Source organism: Podarcis liolepis (assembly GCF_965112155.1).
Source record: "Podarcis liolepis genome assembly, chromosome: 7".
Lineage (NCBI taxonomy): Eukaryota > Metazoa > Chordata > Lepidosauria > Squamata > Lacertidae > Podarcis > Podarcis liolepis.
Window position 1 is genome coordinate 6,743,998 of NC_139561.1, and position 18,791 is coordinate 6,762,788.

At 46.1% G+C, this 18,791-nt stretch overlaps 1 protein-coding gene and 2 long non-coding RNA genes across 4 annotated transcripts in view; 1 reads left to right on the forward strand and 2 right to left on the reverse strand.

Moving 5' to 3' along the window:
- The window catches only part of LOC310711985, a 129,478-nt gene that overhangs the window by 33,758 nt on the left and 76,929 nt on the right, over positions 1-18,791 (reverse strand). The window lies entirely within an intron of this gene.
- LOC310711946 (surfactant protein C-like) lies at positions 1,950-12,171 on the reverse strand. 2 transcript variants are annotated; one of them, XM_083514464.1, is made up of 5 exons: positions 11,655-12,171; positions 9,515-9,655; positions 7,924-8,061; positions 4,585-4,695; positions 1,950-3,826 (listed from the first exon to the last, which is right to left on the reverse strand). In XM_083514464.1, the coding sequence occupies exons 1-5, from the start codon at positions 11,706-11,708 to the stop codon at positions 3,692-3,694; spliced, it is 579 nt and encodes a 192-aa protein (XP_083370590.1). In that variant the 5' UTR covers positions 11,709-12,171; the 3' UTR covers positions 1,950-3,691. The 2 variants fall into 2 exon arrangements, with proteins under 2 accessions (XP_083370590.1, XP_083370589.1); XM_083514463.1 differs by having other exon boundaries at positions 11,613-11,992.
- Positions 5,141-7,898, forward strand: LOC310711988. Its single transcript, XR_014528698.1, has 3 exons — positions 5,141-6,359; positions 6,595-6,747; positions 7,097-7,898. It is a non-coding gene; the product is annotated as an uncharacterized lncRNA (long non-coding RNA).

Consider the following 18,791-nt stretch of genomic DNA (forward strand, 5'->3'; position numbering starts at 1 on the left):
AGAGACAAAATGGCTTCAGGATTGCTCTCCTGTACTGTTTCAGACACTATACTTATGCATGTGTGCTGCCTTGTACATTTATGAACATTTATTTATATATATTGTAAGGATATCAGGGGGTTACTCGAGAGCAATCAGGCAAATGCCTCCCTGGTCGGCTGTAAAGCCTCGTTATTGGTGCCAAAAACCCTTCACCATGCAGAGCGCCACTATTCCGTGTCTTGCTCATTCACTGGCAGAATCTGAGAGTGGGCGGTCCTTAAACCTTCCCCAGCAGAGTAGTTTCTTGACGCCCAGTCTGCGCTTCCCCTCTCTGCGCAGAAGCCTACTGCGCAATGAAGGCGTGGGTAACGGAGGACCTCTCTCCTCCCCACTTTGCTCAGGCAAGGTGTCCTGGCACCGCCTCGCCTCCCCCGAGCCCTGAAGCTCCTCTCCACTGGAGGCATGGCTACTCTCCTCCGCTGAGGAGGAGCTGCTTCCCACGATCTTTGGGGGCTCTCTGTAATCCATCCGGCTTTTCCCCTCTCGCCCCTGAGCCGATGGCAGTTCCCTGACATATATATAAGACCTTAGAATTCCTATAACAGTGGGATATTCCTCTATTCCATCAGCACTTTGTATGAGGTTAACTGTGGGTGAGCTGAAGCAAGGATAAGCATTCCGTGTCATCAATAATGCCTTTGCCCTACCTTTCTCCTTTGTCCGCAGCGCTAAGTGAACCTCCCCTGTGTATTGGCAGAGCTCTGCTGTTATGACAGCAGCAGAGATGCACTGCTAAACCATTTAGTATGTGTTCACGCGATCTTCCAAACGGCAGCTGTTCTGTTTTAGGCCAGAATTGTAGGTGGAACCTGGAAATAGCTGTCTTGACTGTTCCCTCTTATCTGAGCAGTTTCCTAAATCGTGGAGAGGAGAAGCCAATCTATTGACTGTGGGCCACAGTCTGTCCATGTTAGCAAGCGATTCTTCCACAGGAAGCAGCGATAGCCACAAACTTGGGTGGCTAGTAGCCACCAATAGTCCTTTACTCCATGAATTTGTCCAGTCAAATTGGTGGCTGTCACTGCCCCCTGTCATAGTGTGATAAGAATTTTAAGGTCTTAGATATGTAATAAATGTTCATAAATGTACCAAGCAAACACGTACATAAAAGTATAAACCACATGTCTGAAAACCCCACAGAAAAAAGGTTCTTAACAAATTGACCTCAATTATTTCTCTGCAATGTCAAAGTGGGAAACATCCCCATTGCCTTTTTCCTTCGCAAATCCTGTCTTAAGGGCACATTTAAGATATGAATAGGGTGTGAGCCTGTGACCTGGCCCAGGAATTAAATATTTATCATTACAAAAGACTGGCCAGGCTCCCCCAGGCAATCCAATCAAGTGACCATTAAACAGGTAACCTGTCAGACAAGATAAACAAGTCATCCAGATTTCTGTTGTAGACCACCTTTTCTGTGATGTAGGTATGATGTATGGAGGGGTGGTCTTGAGCTCCAGAGCAGGGAATTTAAAATGTCTATATAAGGCCTTGCACGCCATTGTTCTGGGTTCCTCCTCCCTCCTGCGTGTGGTGAGGGGAGCACCCTGTTGCAACAGATCAATAAAGAAGAGGCTTACTAGCTGCTTTGCTTCTCAATATTCTCTGGTTGGCCTCTGTTATTTTCTCCTACCAATAGGGAACCTACATAAGGACTCTGTATGGGCTCTTGGATACCCCATAAGGGGAAAGGGGCAGATTTTTTGTCTACAACACTAGTAGCCACCAATAGCCCTTTCCTCCATGAATTTGTCCAGTCAAATTAATGGCTATCACTTCCCCCTGCCATAGTTCAACTATATGCTGTATAAAGAAATACTTATTTTTATATGTACTGGATCTTCCAGCAAACTCAAGGCCAGACCTTTTCTGGCATTATTAAGACACACACACCCCAACAGCTCAAATTTTGCCTTCCTGCACTTTATTGATGATTATAGATTTGACAAGCAGCGTTAAGAAAAAGGGAACATAACCAGCAGACGACCAGTACAAAGCATACAATAAAAAGATGTGCATGGTTGATATCAGCAGCTAGAGATGTTCAAGCAGAATTATTCTTATAACAATAGATTTTTCAAAAAAAAAAAAGTTTAGTACATAAAATCTGTTTCCTTGCCTTGTCTTGAATTCCCATCTGCTTAGGGCCAGGATACATGATGATAACATGGCTGGGCTAAGTGCCTTCCCTCAAATTGCAGCTAGTGGATTAAATGTCTGGATGTCCCGTCTCATCCCCATCTGAAAGCAATCTCTCTCTGTGTACATGTTGGACTAGCATCCTGCACATACTAAGCTGGCATGGAGAGAGTTATCACCTGCAAGATTGCCTTGACTGCTGGACCACTTTGATTGGCAGAGCTGGCACTGCTACAGGTGCCACATTTGTATGAATTCTGACTTTTAGTACGCACTTTGGAACTCCCTGCCTATTGATACCAGGCGCACACATTCACTGTTCTCTTTTCAGCACCTGCTAAAAATATTTAAGTTTTAGGCCAGCCTAGCTCAGATATTTAGAAGGTTGATATGAGTTTTAATCTGCTTTTTAGCCTGTTGTTATTTTAACTTTTCGTGGGGTTGCCATATTTCAAAAAGTGAAAAGCTGGACACAAAAGTTGTTGAGTTCCCCCCCCCCCCCGGCAATGTTGTTGAGATGGTTTGTTTTGGTTTGGGGTTTTTTGCCCAAAGTTCTTGCCCAAAAAGACGTTTTCCAGCAATTTTTAAGGAAAATAGGCAAAAATGACACTGCTGATATGGTTGCCATACGTCCGGATTTTCGCAGACTTTTTTTTTTTTTGCCCAATTTCTACCCGGACACTGCTTCTGACTGTGGTATTCCATGTACGTCTGCGAAAGTCCGGATGTATGGCAACCCTACTTTTGTAGGTCTTAAATTATTGTTGGTAATGTGTCTAATTGGTAATTTTTTGGTTTTATCTTTTTTTGTAAACTGCTTTGAGGTTGTTGCTTTTTTTTACGATCAAGTTGAGTACAAATTTTGTGAAATAAAATAATTATGAAATACCATGCCAGAAGTGTGTGCAGACAGGACAACATGCACTCCAGCTTCTATCTGTAGCCTGAGCCCAGATGGGTCCAGCTAGCTCAGCATGTTCTCCACCATCTGATTCCTCAACTCCAAGATTTCAGGCATGAGCCTTTCACCTTGGAGATAACAGGGCTCGAACATGGGACTTTCTGCATGGGCTCTGCCTTTGATGAATGGCTCCCCTTCCCATGAAACGGCTTAGTCTAGCCATGCTTCAATCCATGTATTTGCTGCATGTGGCTTTCTATTCTGATGAAGTCGTGGCAATTGACCAAGAATGGACTTTATCCCCTGAGGCCAAGAGATTAGCAAAGGGGTGTTGTTTGCAGTTCTATCTATCTATCTATCTATCTATCTATCTATCTATCTATCTATCTGTTGTGATTCCTGCATTTCAGGGAGTTGAACTACATGAGACTTTGGGTCCCTTCCAATTCTGCGATTCTATGATCTCTACATAAAGGCTGAGGGTTCCCACAGGGCCATTTCAGGGATCTCTTGCATAGCATCCCTGTTGCAGGAAGTCTGGCTTTCGTTGCTGGTGTGCACGTTCTGTTGGGTCTTTGGTCTTCACTTCTCTCACCCATCTCTCCTCCTCTAAGCCCAGTAGATGGGGACGCTGCTACAGAGGATGTTGATGGTGGTACCCAGGATAGAACGGTCAGCCAACGGCGCCGGGAGCCCTTCTGTCCCCTCCTCATTCTCTTTGAGGAATGACGCTGGAGGTCTGGGCTGCAAAAACAGATCTCTTTGTTAATGGTACGACCCTGGGGAACCCCATCCAATTCTATAACTGTATGTTTCTCTGAAATATAAAATTGCCCTGCAAACTTTGACACAGCCTGACCGCTTCACACAGTCCCTCCAAATCTGTCTGGGAAAGGTTCTGCATAGTTTTCTAAGCGGCTTTAAAGATGTTCCGACAATCAACAGGTGGGTGTGGATGGATTCCCTTCAGCTCTTGGGACTTGTTCACACATCCGCTTGTCCTGTGTGCCTAGAAAGCACGGGTCCAAGTGGTTTTCCCCTTGCCCCACTCCTTTCTGAGGGAAAACCTGCGATAGATCAGAACAAATGGCAACCTATGGAAAAACGGAATTGCCATTTGCTCTGATTGAGCACTAAAGAGCAGTTTTCCCAAATGGAGAAATGGGACATGAGAAAGCTCTGGTCTGTTATATTTCTGCCTTCATGTCCTGCCTGCAAACCAGTGGCAGCCAGCCTTAAGGACAGGGATCCCCGTCTAGCCACTCTCAAAAGACAACTGCTATCCCAAACAGCCCAAACAGCAAATCACAATGTCCTTGGATTACTGCAGACTGGGGTGTTATGTGTCCCAGCACTGGGTTTGTGGTTGTTTTGGAGGATGGTGGGACATTCAGCCAGCTGCACTGTGTGAAGTGGTACAGTCCAGAAGCAATCTTCCCACATGATTTGCTTTTTCCATGCCTTGGAAACTCTGAATGTAGAGTTAGGGCAATTATTCTAACCTGGATGTTCTGGAACACCTTGACAGCAGCATCCAGGCTCTGGATGTTTTCCTTCTTCATTCTGGTGATGTAGCAGGACTGTCCCGGCCAAGATCTGTAGCCAATCAGGAGCTGTTCAAAGGCAAAGGCTGTCAATTTAGCTGTGGTTCCTGTATTGCAGGAGGTATTTTATTGTGGGTATACTGTACATAGGGATGCGGGTGGCGCTGTGGGTTAAACCACAGAGCCTAGGACTTGCCGATCAGAAGGTCGGCAGTTCGAATCCCTGTGACAGGGTGAGCTCCCGTTGCTCGGTCCCTGCTCCTGCCAACCTAGGAGTTTGAAAGCACGTCAAAGTGCAAGTAGATAAATAGGTACCGCTCTGGCGGGAAGGTAAACGGCGTTTCCATGCGCTGCTCTGGTTCGCCAGAAGCGGCTCAGCCATGCTGGCCACATGACCCGGAAGCTGTACGCCGGCTCCCTCGGCCTATACAGCGAGATGAGCGCCGCAACCCCAGAGTCAGCCACAACTGGACCTAATGGTCAGGGGTCCCTTTACCTTTATACTGTACATATTTTGGATCTCAACAAGGTATATGTGCAAGGGCAACCCCACCTTCTCAGGGCTCTACCTCATATCCCAGACCCCATGCCCCCCTCCAAGCTTCTCTCCCTGTGCCTTCCTCTGTTGCATCTTCTGTTCACACACACCAGGTAAGCTAAGACTATGGTTGACTCAAATGCCAAGGGTTTTGGTTTTCAGAGCAGAATGAGCCCTTTTGACAACACCTTTTATTCTTCCTCCACCCACCAAATAAATAGGTAAAGGTAAAGGGACCCCTGACCATTAGGTCCAGTTGTGACTGACTCTGGGGTTGTGGCGCTCATCTCGCTTTATTGGCCAAGGGAGCCGGCGTTTGTCTGCAGACAGCTTCCGGGTCATGTGGCCAGCATGACTAAGCCGCTTCTGGCGAACCAGAGCAGCACACGGAAACGTCGTTTACCTTCCCGCTGGAGCGGTACCTATTTATCTACTTGCACTTTGACATGCTTTCGAACTGCTAGGTTGGCAGGAGCAGGGACTGAGCAACGAGAGCTCACCCCGTCGCGGGGATTCGAACCTCCGACCTTCTGATCGACAAGCCCTAGGCTCTGTAGTTTAACCCACAGTGCCACCCGCGTCCCCTTACCAAATAAATAAGAACATATAAAAACATCAGAAGAGGCTGCTGGATCAGGCCAATGACCCATCTAGTCCAGCACTCTGTTCTCATGGCGGCCGACCAGATGTCCCTAATGGGAAACCCAGAGGCAGGATCTGAGCACAAGAACACTCGCACCTCCAGGCAGCCGCTATTCAGAAGGATGCAGTGCATAGTCACCAAGACTAGTAGCCACCTCTCCTCCATGTATTTGTCTAATCCTCTTTTAAAAGCCCATCTAAGTTGGTGGCCCTCATTGCCTCTTGTGGCAGTGAGTTCCGCAGTTTAACTATGTGCTGCGTGAAGCAGTGCTTTCTTTTTTCTGTCCTGACGCTTCCAAGGCTGAGCTTCAGTCGATGCCCAGGAGTTCTAGTGTTAGGAGAGAGGGAGGGGAAACTTTTCCCCGTCCGCTTTTTCCATGCCAGGCAAAATTTTATAAGCATCTATCATGTCAATAAGAAGCATGTGTGGCTTTGATACGATGCTTCAGACTTTTTGAAGGGAGAGGGAGGGCTTTTCTCTTGGGATTAACCTGCCCTGCCCTGCTCTCAATTCTCTTCTGCTCCTAATCCACCTTTCCACTACAGTGGTTAAGTACTTAATTCGTTCCGGAGGTCCGTTCTTAACCTGAAACTGTTCTTAACTTGAAGCACCACTTTAGCTAATGGGGCCTCCTGCTGCCGCTGCGCCACCGGAGCCCGATTTCTGTTCTTATCCTGAAGCAAAGTTCTTAACCTGAAGCACTATTTCTGGGTTAGCGGAGTGTGTAACCTGAAGTGTATGTAACCTGAAGCGTATGTAACCCGAGGTACCACTGTACTGGGCTCAGCTACACTTCCCCTTGTGCCATGCCTAGACAGCATGAGTCTGAGCAGTTTTCTGCGTGATTTGCACCTTCTACGCATGCATCACAGAGGCTTGCCCCTTGCCCTCTCCTTTCCAAAGGAAAACCTGTGATCGATCAGAAGAAATGGCTACAGTGGTACCCCGCAAGACGAATGCCTCGCAAGACGGAAAACCCGCTAGACAAAAGGGTTTTCCGTTTTTGAGTTGCTTCGCAGGACGAATTTCCCTATGGGCTTGCTTCGCAAGACGACAATGTCTTGCGAGTTCCTGCTGGGTTTTTTCCCCTTTCCCCCCTTTTTCTAAGCCGCTAAGCCGCTAATAGCCTTTTAGCAGCTAAGCCGCTAAGCCTTTAATAGCCGCTAAACCGCTAATAGCGCTAATCCGCTAAGCCGCTAATAGGGTTGCTTCACAAGACGAAAAAACCGCTAGACGAAGACACTCGCGGAACGGATTCATTTCGTCTTGCGAGGCACCACTGTATCCAGAGAAAACCTAAATTGCCATTTGCACTGAAGAGTGGCTTTCCACGGGGGAAGCAGCGACACAAGAGGAAGCGGGGATAAGCCCCACGTCCAAACCAGAAGAAAATGTGTAGCCCATTCCAATGTTGTCCCGGTACCAGTCCTTTCCCACTTTAAACGCACGGTTTTTCTTTCTGATTTGGACTTTTCAAGGATGAAAATCCCCGCAGATAAGCAGGGGGAAGTTTGGGACATAAACTTTCATAGTCTCGAGCTAGCTTTTAAAAGTTAAAGGGGTAAAGGGAGCCCTGACCATTAGGTCCAGTCGTGACCGACTCCGGGGTTGCGGTGCTCATCTCGCTTTATTGGCTGAGGAAGCCGGTGTACAGCTTCTGGGTCATATGGCCAGCATGACTAAGCCGCTTCTGGCGAACCAGAGCAGCGTACGGAAATGCCGTTTACCTTCCTGCCGGAGTGGTACCTATTTATCTACTTGCACTTGATGTGCTTTCGAACTGCTACATTGGCAGGAGCAGGGACCGAGCAACAGGAGCTCACCCCGTCGTGGGAATTCGAACCACCGACCTTCTGATTGGCAAGTCCTAGGTTTAACTCACGGCGCCACCCGCGTCCCATCTAGTTAGCTTTTAAGGTGACACAATATTTGTTGTCCTTTGTGCTTAAGGAAACCAACAGATCCAGCCAGCCCCACCAGGACTCGCCACTGACTTGCTCCCTTGTCAGGATAGATGTTATTATTTCTAAAAGGGACCTGCTAGGTGGACCAGCAGGCCTTGGGCAAAGCTGCACGACTCCTTTGGGAACTAGGAACCACTTTCAGCAAATCTTACGTTGCTGTAGTCATACACCACGGTGGCCGAAGAGTTGACCCTGCTGACATGGAAGGTGGCCAGTCTCTCCTTCCTGCTCATGGAAAGATGCTGTGGGGAGCCCTCCCCATCCAGGCCTTGGATGGTCATTTGTAGGACCTAGACGTTGAAAAGGAGACCATGTTGAGTGATGAAGAGCAAAGGGAACGAGATGTATGAACTGGAGCATTTAACTTGGGTGCATTCAGCTTTACATGCTTTGCAAATATAAATATAAATAATATAAATATAAATATAAATATAAATATAAATATAAATATAAATATAAATATAAATATAAATATAAATATAAATATAAATATAAATGGTGGAAAGGGGATGCGAGTCCAGGAAAAAAGACATGGGCAATCCCACCTGGTTTTGACTTTATGCGCTGTCCCTAGAACTGCTTCTTAGCACTCAGTTGGAGCAAACAGGAATTCAGGCTTTTCCTGGATTGATGTTTGCTCCAGTTTAGAGCTAAAGTGTGGGTTTTCCCTGGGAAAGGAGTGGAGCAAGGGGAGGACTGCCTAGAAAGTGTGGGTCAAGTGGAAAACCACTCAGACCCAAGCTTTCCAGGCAAGTGGAAGAAGAGAAGAAGAGTTTGGATTTGATATCCCACTTTATCACAACCCGAAGGAGTCTCAAAGCGGCTAACATTCTCCTTTCCCTTCCTCCCCCACAACAAACACTCTGTGAGGTGAGTGGGGCTGAGAGACTTCAGAGAAGTGTGACTAGCCCAAGGTCACCCAGCAGCTGCATGTGGAGGAGCGGAGACGCGAACCCGGTTCACCAGATTACAGGTCTACTGCTCTTAACCACTACACCACACTGGTGGAAGTGTGTACAGGCCTTGAGAGTCGCCAGTACTATGAAAACAAACAACTACCATCATTTTGGGAAGAAGACAGAGGAGTGGGAACCTTTGACCCTCCGGGTATGGTGGGACTCCTCACCCAGCAGGTCTGGGAACAAGTAGCCAAGGGTGGTGGAAGTGGGAGTCCAGCAAGATCTGGAGCGCTAAAGGTTAACCCGCTGTTTAGCAGAGTCTTCCCCCTTGTTCAGTTCACAGGTGTTTAGGCCAGTTGTCTTCAGTCTTCGCAGGTGAAGGACCCACCTTTAGCCCCAACAGGCATTTGAGGAATTACAGTCATACCTTGGGTTGAATGTGCTTCAGGTTGAGCACTTTCAGGTTGCGCTCCGGTGCAACCCGGAAGTAACAGAGCATGTTACTTCCGGGTTTCGCTGCTCACGCATGCACAGACTCTCAAAATGATGTCACGCGCATGCGCAGAAGCAGCAAAACACGACCGTCGTGTCTTACCTTCTATTCAGGATGTGAATGGGGTTCCGGAACAGAACCCGTTCGCATCCTGAGGTACCACCGTACTAGCTGTGGCACTTCTTGAGGTGACTCACAGACCTCATTCACTTGAGGTTTTTCAGCAGAAGTTGGGTGGCCATTGTCACGGATGCTTTAGCTGTGATTCCTGCATTGCAGGGGGTTGGGACTAGATGACCCGCGAGGTCCCATCCAACTCTACAATTCTGTGATTCATCATGCTGTACTTACTGTCTCTGTGTGCTTCTCCGTGATACGCAGCCCCATCAGCCCAAAAGCCAGGACAACCAAAACGATCACCACCACCACCACCACCACGATCAGGAGCTTCTTGCAAGGTAGTCCGGGGAGCCGGGGGGAGGCCGTGTAACCCTGCAGAACCAGAAAAAGATGCTCATGAGAACGTTGTGGACCATTTTGACCCAGACAGAATGATTGGACAGAGGCACATACAAGGTCTCATGGAAGGAGTAAACGTAAGCACATAAAAAGAGCCAACTGGATCAGGCCAATGGCCCATCTAGTCCAGCAAACTCTTCTCACAGTGGCCAACCAGATGCGCGTGGGAAAGCAGCAAGCAGGATTCTTGTAGAAGACCGGCACTCTCTCCTCCTATGGTTTCCAGCAACTGGTATTCAGAAGATTGCTGCCTCTGACTGTGGAGGCAGAGCCTAGCCATCAGGGCAAGTAGCCTTTTCCTCTTCCATGAATTTGTCTCATCCTCTTCTATATATGTGTGTGTGTGTGTGTGTGTGTGTGTGTGTGTGTGTGTGTGTGTGTTTTAACCTATCATTTTCAACAGTAATTAAACATACTTTTACATCTTATACAATTTTTTTTTTACTTCCATCAATCCTGTCTGAAAAATTTCCAGTCTAATCTCTTAATATACATTTCTTACTTTCCCTATTACATTTAAATCTCATAACTGATATCTCTTTTCTTTTTCTACTTTGTAACGTTTCATATTTTTCTCTTTACAGAACTTCTTGTAGTCCTACTAGCATAATTTGTTGATTACAATTGCAAATAGTTCGTATACTTCTTCCGATCTTCTGCAAATCTCTGTTCCCGCAGGTTTCGAATCCTTTCTGTCATTTTCTCCAATTCTGCATAGTCCATTAATTTTATCTGCCATTCTTCTTTCGTCGGAATTTCTTCTTGCTTCCATTTCTGGGCTAACAACACTCTTGCCACTGTTGTTGCATATAGAAGCAATTTAACATCATGCCTATTAATGTCCTGACCTATAATACCAAGTAAAAATGCTTCTGGTTTTTAAAAAAATGTAAATTTCAACATCTTTTTCAACTCATTATATATCATTTCCCAGAAGTTCTTTACTTTCTTACATTCCCACCACATATGATAAAATGTTCCTTCTTGTCTCATCCTCTTCCAAAGCCATCCAAGTTGGTGGCCATCACTGCTTCCTGTGGGAGTGAGTTCCATAGTTTAACTCTGCACCGCCTCTGGACTGCACCACTTCAGATTACAGGTAGGGCTCCTATGATGGAGTATTCCTCCATACAGCAAAAATCCCTGTGCATAAAAAGCCCAGCCTGTTAGAGAAAAGGATAGACTTTGACCCTTGCAGGCTAGCTTTCCATGTGCAGGAATTCCTGTATAAAGGTTCCTTCATGGGACACCCTGCACCATGCAGCTTAAAGTGGGGCACGCAATAAAAAAAGGTCAAATTATCTTCCAAATTTTAATTATTAATTTTACAGCTTCCCATAGTTTTTTTTAATTTTATTGGATTATGATTTGATATGTTAATTGGATGACTTTTATTGGAAAATTAATAAAAATGATCTAACATGAAAGTGGGGCACGCAGACACGGGTTTACCACCTTAGTAAGTGCTGAGGCACTGAGGAAATAGGCACCAAAATGTATACACTGTATAGTTAGAGGGAAGCACAGAAGGACAAAGCCATTTGATGCAACCCCACAACTCCTATTCATCCATCCACCCATCCATTCATAATCCAATGTGTGGGTGGTTTTAGTGTTAGGTCTGCCGTCTCGCAGGACAGATTTTGGGCACCATAAATGGCAGCAGAGTGGGAGACAGGCCCATTGAATCATATAACTGTCGAGTTGGAAAGGACACCAAGGGCCTTTCAGTCCAACCCCCGGCAGAGCAGAATCTATAGGGCAGAGTCCAGTGGGAAGTTCTCCAGCACAAGTCCCTTGGAGTGGAGAGCAGGGAGGAGAACATCCCAGAGGACCCCCTTGCCCCAGTTCCAAATGCTATGGGCCATCCCTGGACATCCCTCTCTCTCCAGCTCAGCCCTCCCTGCCCAGGCTGGACTCCACACCATACCTGCAGGAGCAGGAACTCAGTCCCAAGTGGAGAACGACTCACCGGGGGTGCCTCTATCATCAGGACATCCTTGCTACTTTTGCTGTTATTCTCCATCTCAAGTCTTCTGGCTAGCTTTCAGCTGTCCCCACTGATCCTGGTTGTTTCCAGGCACGAGAGAGGAGGGCTCCGTTTATATAGGGTTCCTGGCACCAAAGCGCCGAAGGTGATTTGCTGTGTGTCCTCTACCTGTTCTCACCAAGTTCTTTCAAAAGAAATAAAGTACAGCTAAGTGGCCCTTGGCGTCACTTGTCAGTCAAGAGACCCTCTCTGGAGATTTGTCCACAGGCACAGAGGCCTCTTAGCAGCCTCTTGTCCTTCAGAAAGTCAGCTTGTTCTGACGCCAGGAGCGTCAAAGTGTGGCTCCTTAAGGACCCTCTTTGCCTCTCCAATAGTTGGGTCAGAAGGTTCTCGGGACTTTCAAAGCAAGAAGGCGGCCACTTTCTTCATTCTTTGATGGTGCAACTGAATTTGGGAATATTGTGTACCGTTCTGGCCACCACACCTCAAAGAGGGTATTGTTGAGCTGGGAAAGGTTCAGAAAAGGGCAACCAAAATATTGAGTGGGGGCAGCGACTCCCAGTGGAGGACTTGGGGCTTTCAAATTTCAGTGGTGCCCTGTGCTAGGACATAATTTGTCCATCCATCCCCTGCCCTCACCTTCTGTTCTAAGTCATTGTTGTGGTGCTCCCGGTGGTGTCCTCTGCAACTACCCTAGGAAAAAAGATTGCAGCATTTGCGACTTTTCAGTCTTCACGAAATCATAGAGTTGGAAGGGACCCAACTCTATTCAGGACAAATGTAGGAAAGTCACCCATGCAGCATGTACAGTAATTCAACTGTGGAACCTGCTCCACAGGAGGCAGTGATGTCCACCAACCAATATTGCTTTAGAAGAGCATTAAGCAAATTCATGGAGACATTAGTAGATAGGTAGCCGTGTTGGTCTGCCATAGTCAAAATAAAAAAAAAATTTCTTCCAGTAGCACCTTAAAGACCAACTAAGTTAGTTCTTGGTATGAGCTTTCGTGTGCATGCACACTTCTTCAGATACTAACCAGGATGTAATAATAATAATAATAATAATAATAATAATAATAATAATAATATACCTGGCCCATCTGGCTGGGTTTCCCCAACCACTCTGGGCAGCTCCCAACAAAATATTTAAAAAACAATCAAACATCAAACATTAAAAACTTCTCTATACAGGGCTACCTTCAGATGTCTTCCAAAAGTCAGATAGTTGTTTATTTCCTTGACATCTGATGGGCGGGTGTTCTACAGGGAGGGCGCCACCACCAAGAAGGCCTTCTACCTGGTTCCCAGTACGTTTCTGAGCACAATTCAAAGTGTTGGTGCTGACCTTTAAAGCCCTAAATGGCCTCGGTCCAGTATACCTGAAGGAGCGTCTCCACCCCCATCGTTCTGCCCAGACACTGAGGTCCAGCGCCGAGGGCCTTCTGGCAGTTCCCTCACTGCGAGAAGCAAAGTTACAGAGAACCAGGCAGAGGGCCTTCTCGGTAGTGGCACCCGCCCTGTGGAACGCCCTCCCACCAGATGTCAAAGAGAAAAACAACTACCAGACTTTTAGAAGACATCTGAAGGCAGCCCTGTTTAGGGAAACTTTTAATGTTTAACAGACTACTGTATTTTAATACTTTGTTGGAAGCTGCCCAAAGTGGCTGGGAAAATCCAGCCAGATGGGTGGGGTATAAATAATAAATTATTATTATTATTATTATTATTATTATTATTATTACTCCTGTTTACAGGATGAGCATCTCTCCTCTCATCTGCTGGGTAGGAAGATCATAGTAGGCCTTCCCCTTCCCACATACTCATCAAAGCCCCCCTCCTCTGTTACATATATACCACACCAATGTTTTTGCTACTTGCAGGTCTCTCTGGCCAAAGGGCCTGTACATGCAGTGGGGATGACTGTGAAACTATTGTCTGGTCCGGACAGACTGGTGAGCTCCCTGCCCCATCCAACTTGAGGCCTGACGCGTGCTGAGCCTCTCTGCCAAAGAGGATGCTCCAAGCGGTCACTTTTCTTCTATGTGGGCCTTGCCCCCCCCCCCGAGTGGGGGGGAGACCCGTGGATGTCTCGACCCTGCTCCCAGCTGCTCAGAAGGCCTCGCAAACATCAGGCCATCTTCTGCACTCACACTTTGCCCTTTGTTGTCTGGGACAGAGCTGTGCCTGGAACGGGAGATGTTTGTGAACCTCCAGCTGCACACAGGCAGCTCGTGTGCCATCAATGAGCTGACAGCAACTTTAATGACAGGCAGGATGGAGGGGGGGGGATGAAAGAGATGAGCCAGCAGTCAGGGTTGCAGATGGCGAGGGAGGGGGACAGTTCAGAGAGATGCAGAGCGGAAAAATATCCCTTGTGGTGTTGATGCCTGCCAAGGCTTTATTTATTTATTTATTTATTATTATTTATTTGTCATTCAATGGTAATACGGTGGTACCTCTGGTTGCTAACGGGATCAGTTCCAGAGCCCGTTCGCAACTGAGCAGAACGCAACCTGCGTCTGAGCGTGCGCGGGTTGCGATTTACCACTTCTGCGCATGCGCGTGACGTCATTTTGAGCATCTGCGCATGCATGAGTGGAGAAACCCGGAAGTAACCCTTTCCAGTACTTCCGGGTCGCTGCGGAATGCAACCTGGAAAGATTTAACCCGAAGCGTCTTTAACCTGAGGTATGACTGTAATAGGGACGCGAGTGGTGCTGTGGGTTAAACAACAGAGCCTAGGACTTGACAATCAGAAGGTTGGCGGTTCGAATCCCCGCAACAGGGTGAGCTCCCGTTGCTCGGTCCCTGCTCCTGCCAACCTAGCAGTTTGAAAGCATGTCAAAGTGCAAGTAGATAAATAGGTACCGCTCTGGCAGGAAGGTCGACGGCATTTCCGTGCGCTGCTCTGGTTTGCCAGAAGTGGCTTAATCATGCTGGCCACATGACCCGGAAGCTGTATGCTGGCTCCCTCGGCCAATAAAGTGAGATGAGCGCCACAACCCCAGAGTCAGCCACGACTGGACCTAATGGTCAGGGGTCCCATATGACTGTAATAAAAATGCCATCACCAAAAAAGAGGACAGAACAGGCAACAAATTTGCATATCTTTTTATGTCGTAAAATTTGTACACCCTCAAAGCAGTCTACAGAAAAGATAAAACATCATCGATTAGAAGAAAAAAAGATTAAAAAATCATCCATAAGAAGAATTGGCAGCAATAATTTAAGACTTTTGAACAGTTAAAATAGCAATAGACTAAAAACAGATTTATTTATTTTTTTTTTAAATAATTTTTTTATTGCTTTTTTCCAAGGTAAGATACATCTTCAATAACACAACAAAAGCGGTTTTACAGAAAGAAGAAAAGATTATAAAAGAAAATTCACCTTTCCAAATTAATGTTCATAATCAACTGGACTTCCCCAAGTCTTCCATCCCCTGCTTTCTTTTCAATAAAATTAAACAGCAATTTGAAATCTTATTTTGTGTGTTTTTGTGTTTTCATTTAAATATATAGTCAATGATTTATACTTTTTAAGTTCATAACTTAGTTTCCCTCCTTTACCAATCTCAATGCTGAAGCATGTTTTTCCCAATAAGCTTAGCAAATTCTCAACATTCATATAACTTATAATGTTTTTGTAAATAGTCCTTAAATTTTTTCCAGTCCTCTTCCACTGTCTCTTCTCCCAGATCTCGGATTCTGCCGGTCATTTCGGCTAATTCCATGTAGTCCATCAGCTGCGAATGCCATTCTTCCAGCGTGGGTAGCTCCTGTGCCTTCCAATGTTTGGCTATAAGGATTCTTGCTGCTGTAGTTGCATATAAAAAGAAAGTTCTATCTTTTTTTGACACTCTCTGGCCCACAATGCCCAGGAGAAAGGCCTCTGGTTTCTTCTGAAAGGTGTACTTAAACACCCTTTTCAACTCGTTATAAATCATTTCCCAAAAAGCCTTCACCCTCGGGCACGTCCACCAGAGGTGAAAAAAAGTTCCTTCAGCCTCCTTACATTTCCAACATTTATTGTCAGACAGATGATATATCTTTGCAAGTTTGACTGGGGTCATGTACCACCTGTATACCATTTTCATAATGTTTTCTTTTAAGGCACTACATGCCGACTAAAAACAGATTTAAACTCGCATCAACCTTCTAAATACCCAGGCAGGCTTGTCTAAACAAAAATGTTTTTAGCAGGTGCTGAAAAGATTGCAGTGAAGGTAACTGCCTGGTAATGGCCACACTAAAGGATTGCATTATTACAGGTGTTACGTGGCACCTGCAACTTAGATCGCGTTGTAAATATGCTAAACATTAATATCCAACATCTATGAACCACCCTGAGACCCCCAGGTATAGGGTGGAATGATGATGATGATGATGATGATGATGATGATGATGATGATAATAATAATAATAATAATAATAGGTTAGTATGTTATTTTTTGTATGTTTGCAATCGAAATTATACACACACTACATGATACTCAGACTCTCATAAGCTCCAGCCTGCATAACCGATGGTCAGAGATGAGGACTGAGGGGTCCAGCAACATACAGAGGGCCAGAGGTTTCCCTGTCTCTCAGCCCTGGATGTTTTGAGTTCACTTGCAGCAGTAAGTACAACCCAGACTGTTGGAAATGCAAATATGAAATAGGAGCCTTTTCATATATATACATGTCCAGTAGCAAGTGCATTCTGGCATTCAGCTGAACTATGTAGACAAATTGTTTATCTCTAATTCTTAGATGCAGTTTTACTAGAAGTGAAATCGTATGCATGTCAGCTTGGAAGTAAGTTCTACTGACTCGCGAGTAAATTTGTATTTAGAGAAAAACCTACCCGTGACCCATTGTGAAACGATAACACACCTGCTGATTTCTGTAGCGAGAATTTTGCGTACTGAAGTAAAGAGGGCATCGAGTGTGAAAGAGTGAGAAAACAAGTTATGTGAATACGTAGTTCTTGCTCAGTGAATGTGCTCTCTTTGAGCTATCCAGAAAGACCAAATATCTCATTTGGCTCAGCAACTGCCTTCTGTTTTGAGTTCTAATCCAGAATCAACAATTTACAGGGTTGCACTAAATCACAATTCATGGAGATGTAGCTCAGGCTCCCCTCTTTGCAGTGGGACCCAAAATCCCACTGCTCAACTGTAGGCGGTGTGGCATGGTGGTTAGAGCATTGGACTAGGATCTGGGAACCCAGAGATCAAATCTCCCCAGCTGACCATGAAGATCATTGTGTGACTTTGGGGGTCAGGCACTGCCTCTCACCCTAACCCACTTCACATGGTTGTTGTGGGGATTAAAGGAGGAAGAAGGGAGGACCATACACACCATCTTGAGTTCTGGGAGAAAAAAAGGGGGGATATAAATATAAACATCAGGAAGAACTTTGACAGTAAGAGCTGTTCAGCAGTGGAATGGACTCCCTTTAGACTCTCCCCAGATGTTGTTGGACTACAACTCCTATCATCCCTGAGCTCTGGCCTTGCTAGCTAGGGGTGATGGGAGTTGTAGTTCAACAACATCTGGGGACCCACAGGTTCAGAAAGGCTGCTTTAGAGGATGTGGATTCTCTTCCATGGTGGTATTTAAGCAGAGGACAACCTCAGAGATGCAGATGACACAACCTTGATGGCAGAAAGTGAGGAGGAATTAAAGAACCTTTTAATGGGGGTGAAAGAGGAGAGTGTAAAATATGGTCTGAAGCTCAACATCAAAAAAACGAAGATCATGGCCACTGGTCCCATCACCTCCTGGCAAATAGAAGGGGAAGAAATGGAGGCAGTGAGAGATTTTACTTTCTTGGGCTCCATGATCACTGCAGATGGTGACAGCAGCCACGGAATTAAAAGATGCCTGCTTCTTGGGAGAAAAGCAATGACAAACCTAGACAGCATCTTAAAAAGCAGAGACATCACCTTGCCAACAAAGGTCCATATAGTTAAAGCTATGGTTTTCCCAGTAGTGATGTATGGAAGTGAGAGCTGGACCATAAAGAAGGCTGATCGCCGAAGAATTGATGCTTTTGAATTATGGTGTTGAAGGAGACTCTTGAGAGTCCCATGGACTGCAAGAAAATCAAACCTCTCCATTCTGAAGGAAATCAGCCCTGTGTGCTCACTGGAAGGACAGATCCTGAAGCTGAGGCTCCAATACTTTGGCCACCTCAGGAGAAGAGAAGACTCCCTGGAAAAGACCCTGATGCTGGGAAAGATGGAGGGCACAAGGAGAAGGGACAACAGAGGACGAGATGGTGGTACAATTTTCTCAAAGCTACCAGCATGAGTCTGACCAAACTGCGGAAGGCAGTGAAAGACAGGAGTACCTGGCATGCTCTAGTCCATGGGGTCACGAAGAGTCGGACATGACTAAACGACTAAACAACAACAAAATACTTAGTTGCTGAGCCAGGTCATAGGCTCACCCTATTCAAACACAGACAAACATACCCTTAAATTAGGATTTGTGAAGGAAAAGACAATGGGGAGGCTTTTCCATTTCCCTTTGACTTTGCAGAGAAAACATTTGGTCAGTTTGGGAATCAAAAATGGTTTCAGGTCGGTCTTCCTGTGCTGATCTATGTACATGCATGAACATTTAGTGTTAAAATTCTTATCACACTGCATTGCATGGGGTTGGACTAGAAAACCTTTGGGGTCCCTTCCAACTCTACAGTTTTATGATTCTATGCAGTGCTTTTTTCTGGGGGGGGGGGCCGCAAAGGTGCACATACCCCTAAACATTTTGTGAATCAAAGTTTGGCCTCATTGAGGCGCAGTATTTCAGTATGAGTAGGAAAAGGAGAGTACCCCTAAACTGTTTTTTTTTCAGGAAAAAAAGCATTGATTCTATGAAATGCAATCAATAAAAACAAAGATCCTGTCTCTGTCAGCAACCCAGGTCCGCAGCTCCAACCCCACTCTGCTTCACCCCGAAAAGCACCCCAACCAAGTGCCGGCTTAACAGCTTGCACGGTCAGGCGTGCCGAGACGCTGGCCACCTTTCTTCAGCCTCTTTCTCCCTCTCTCTCCTGGATTGGGGAGGCTTCCCCGGCTGCGGAAGATGGACAGCTCCTTCCAGCTGCTGCTGCTGCTGTTGCTGCTGC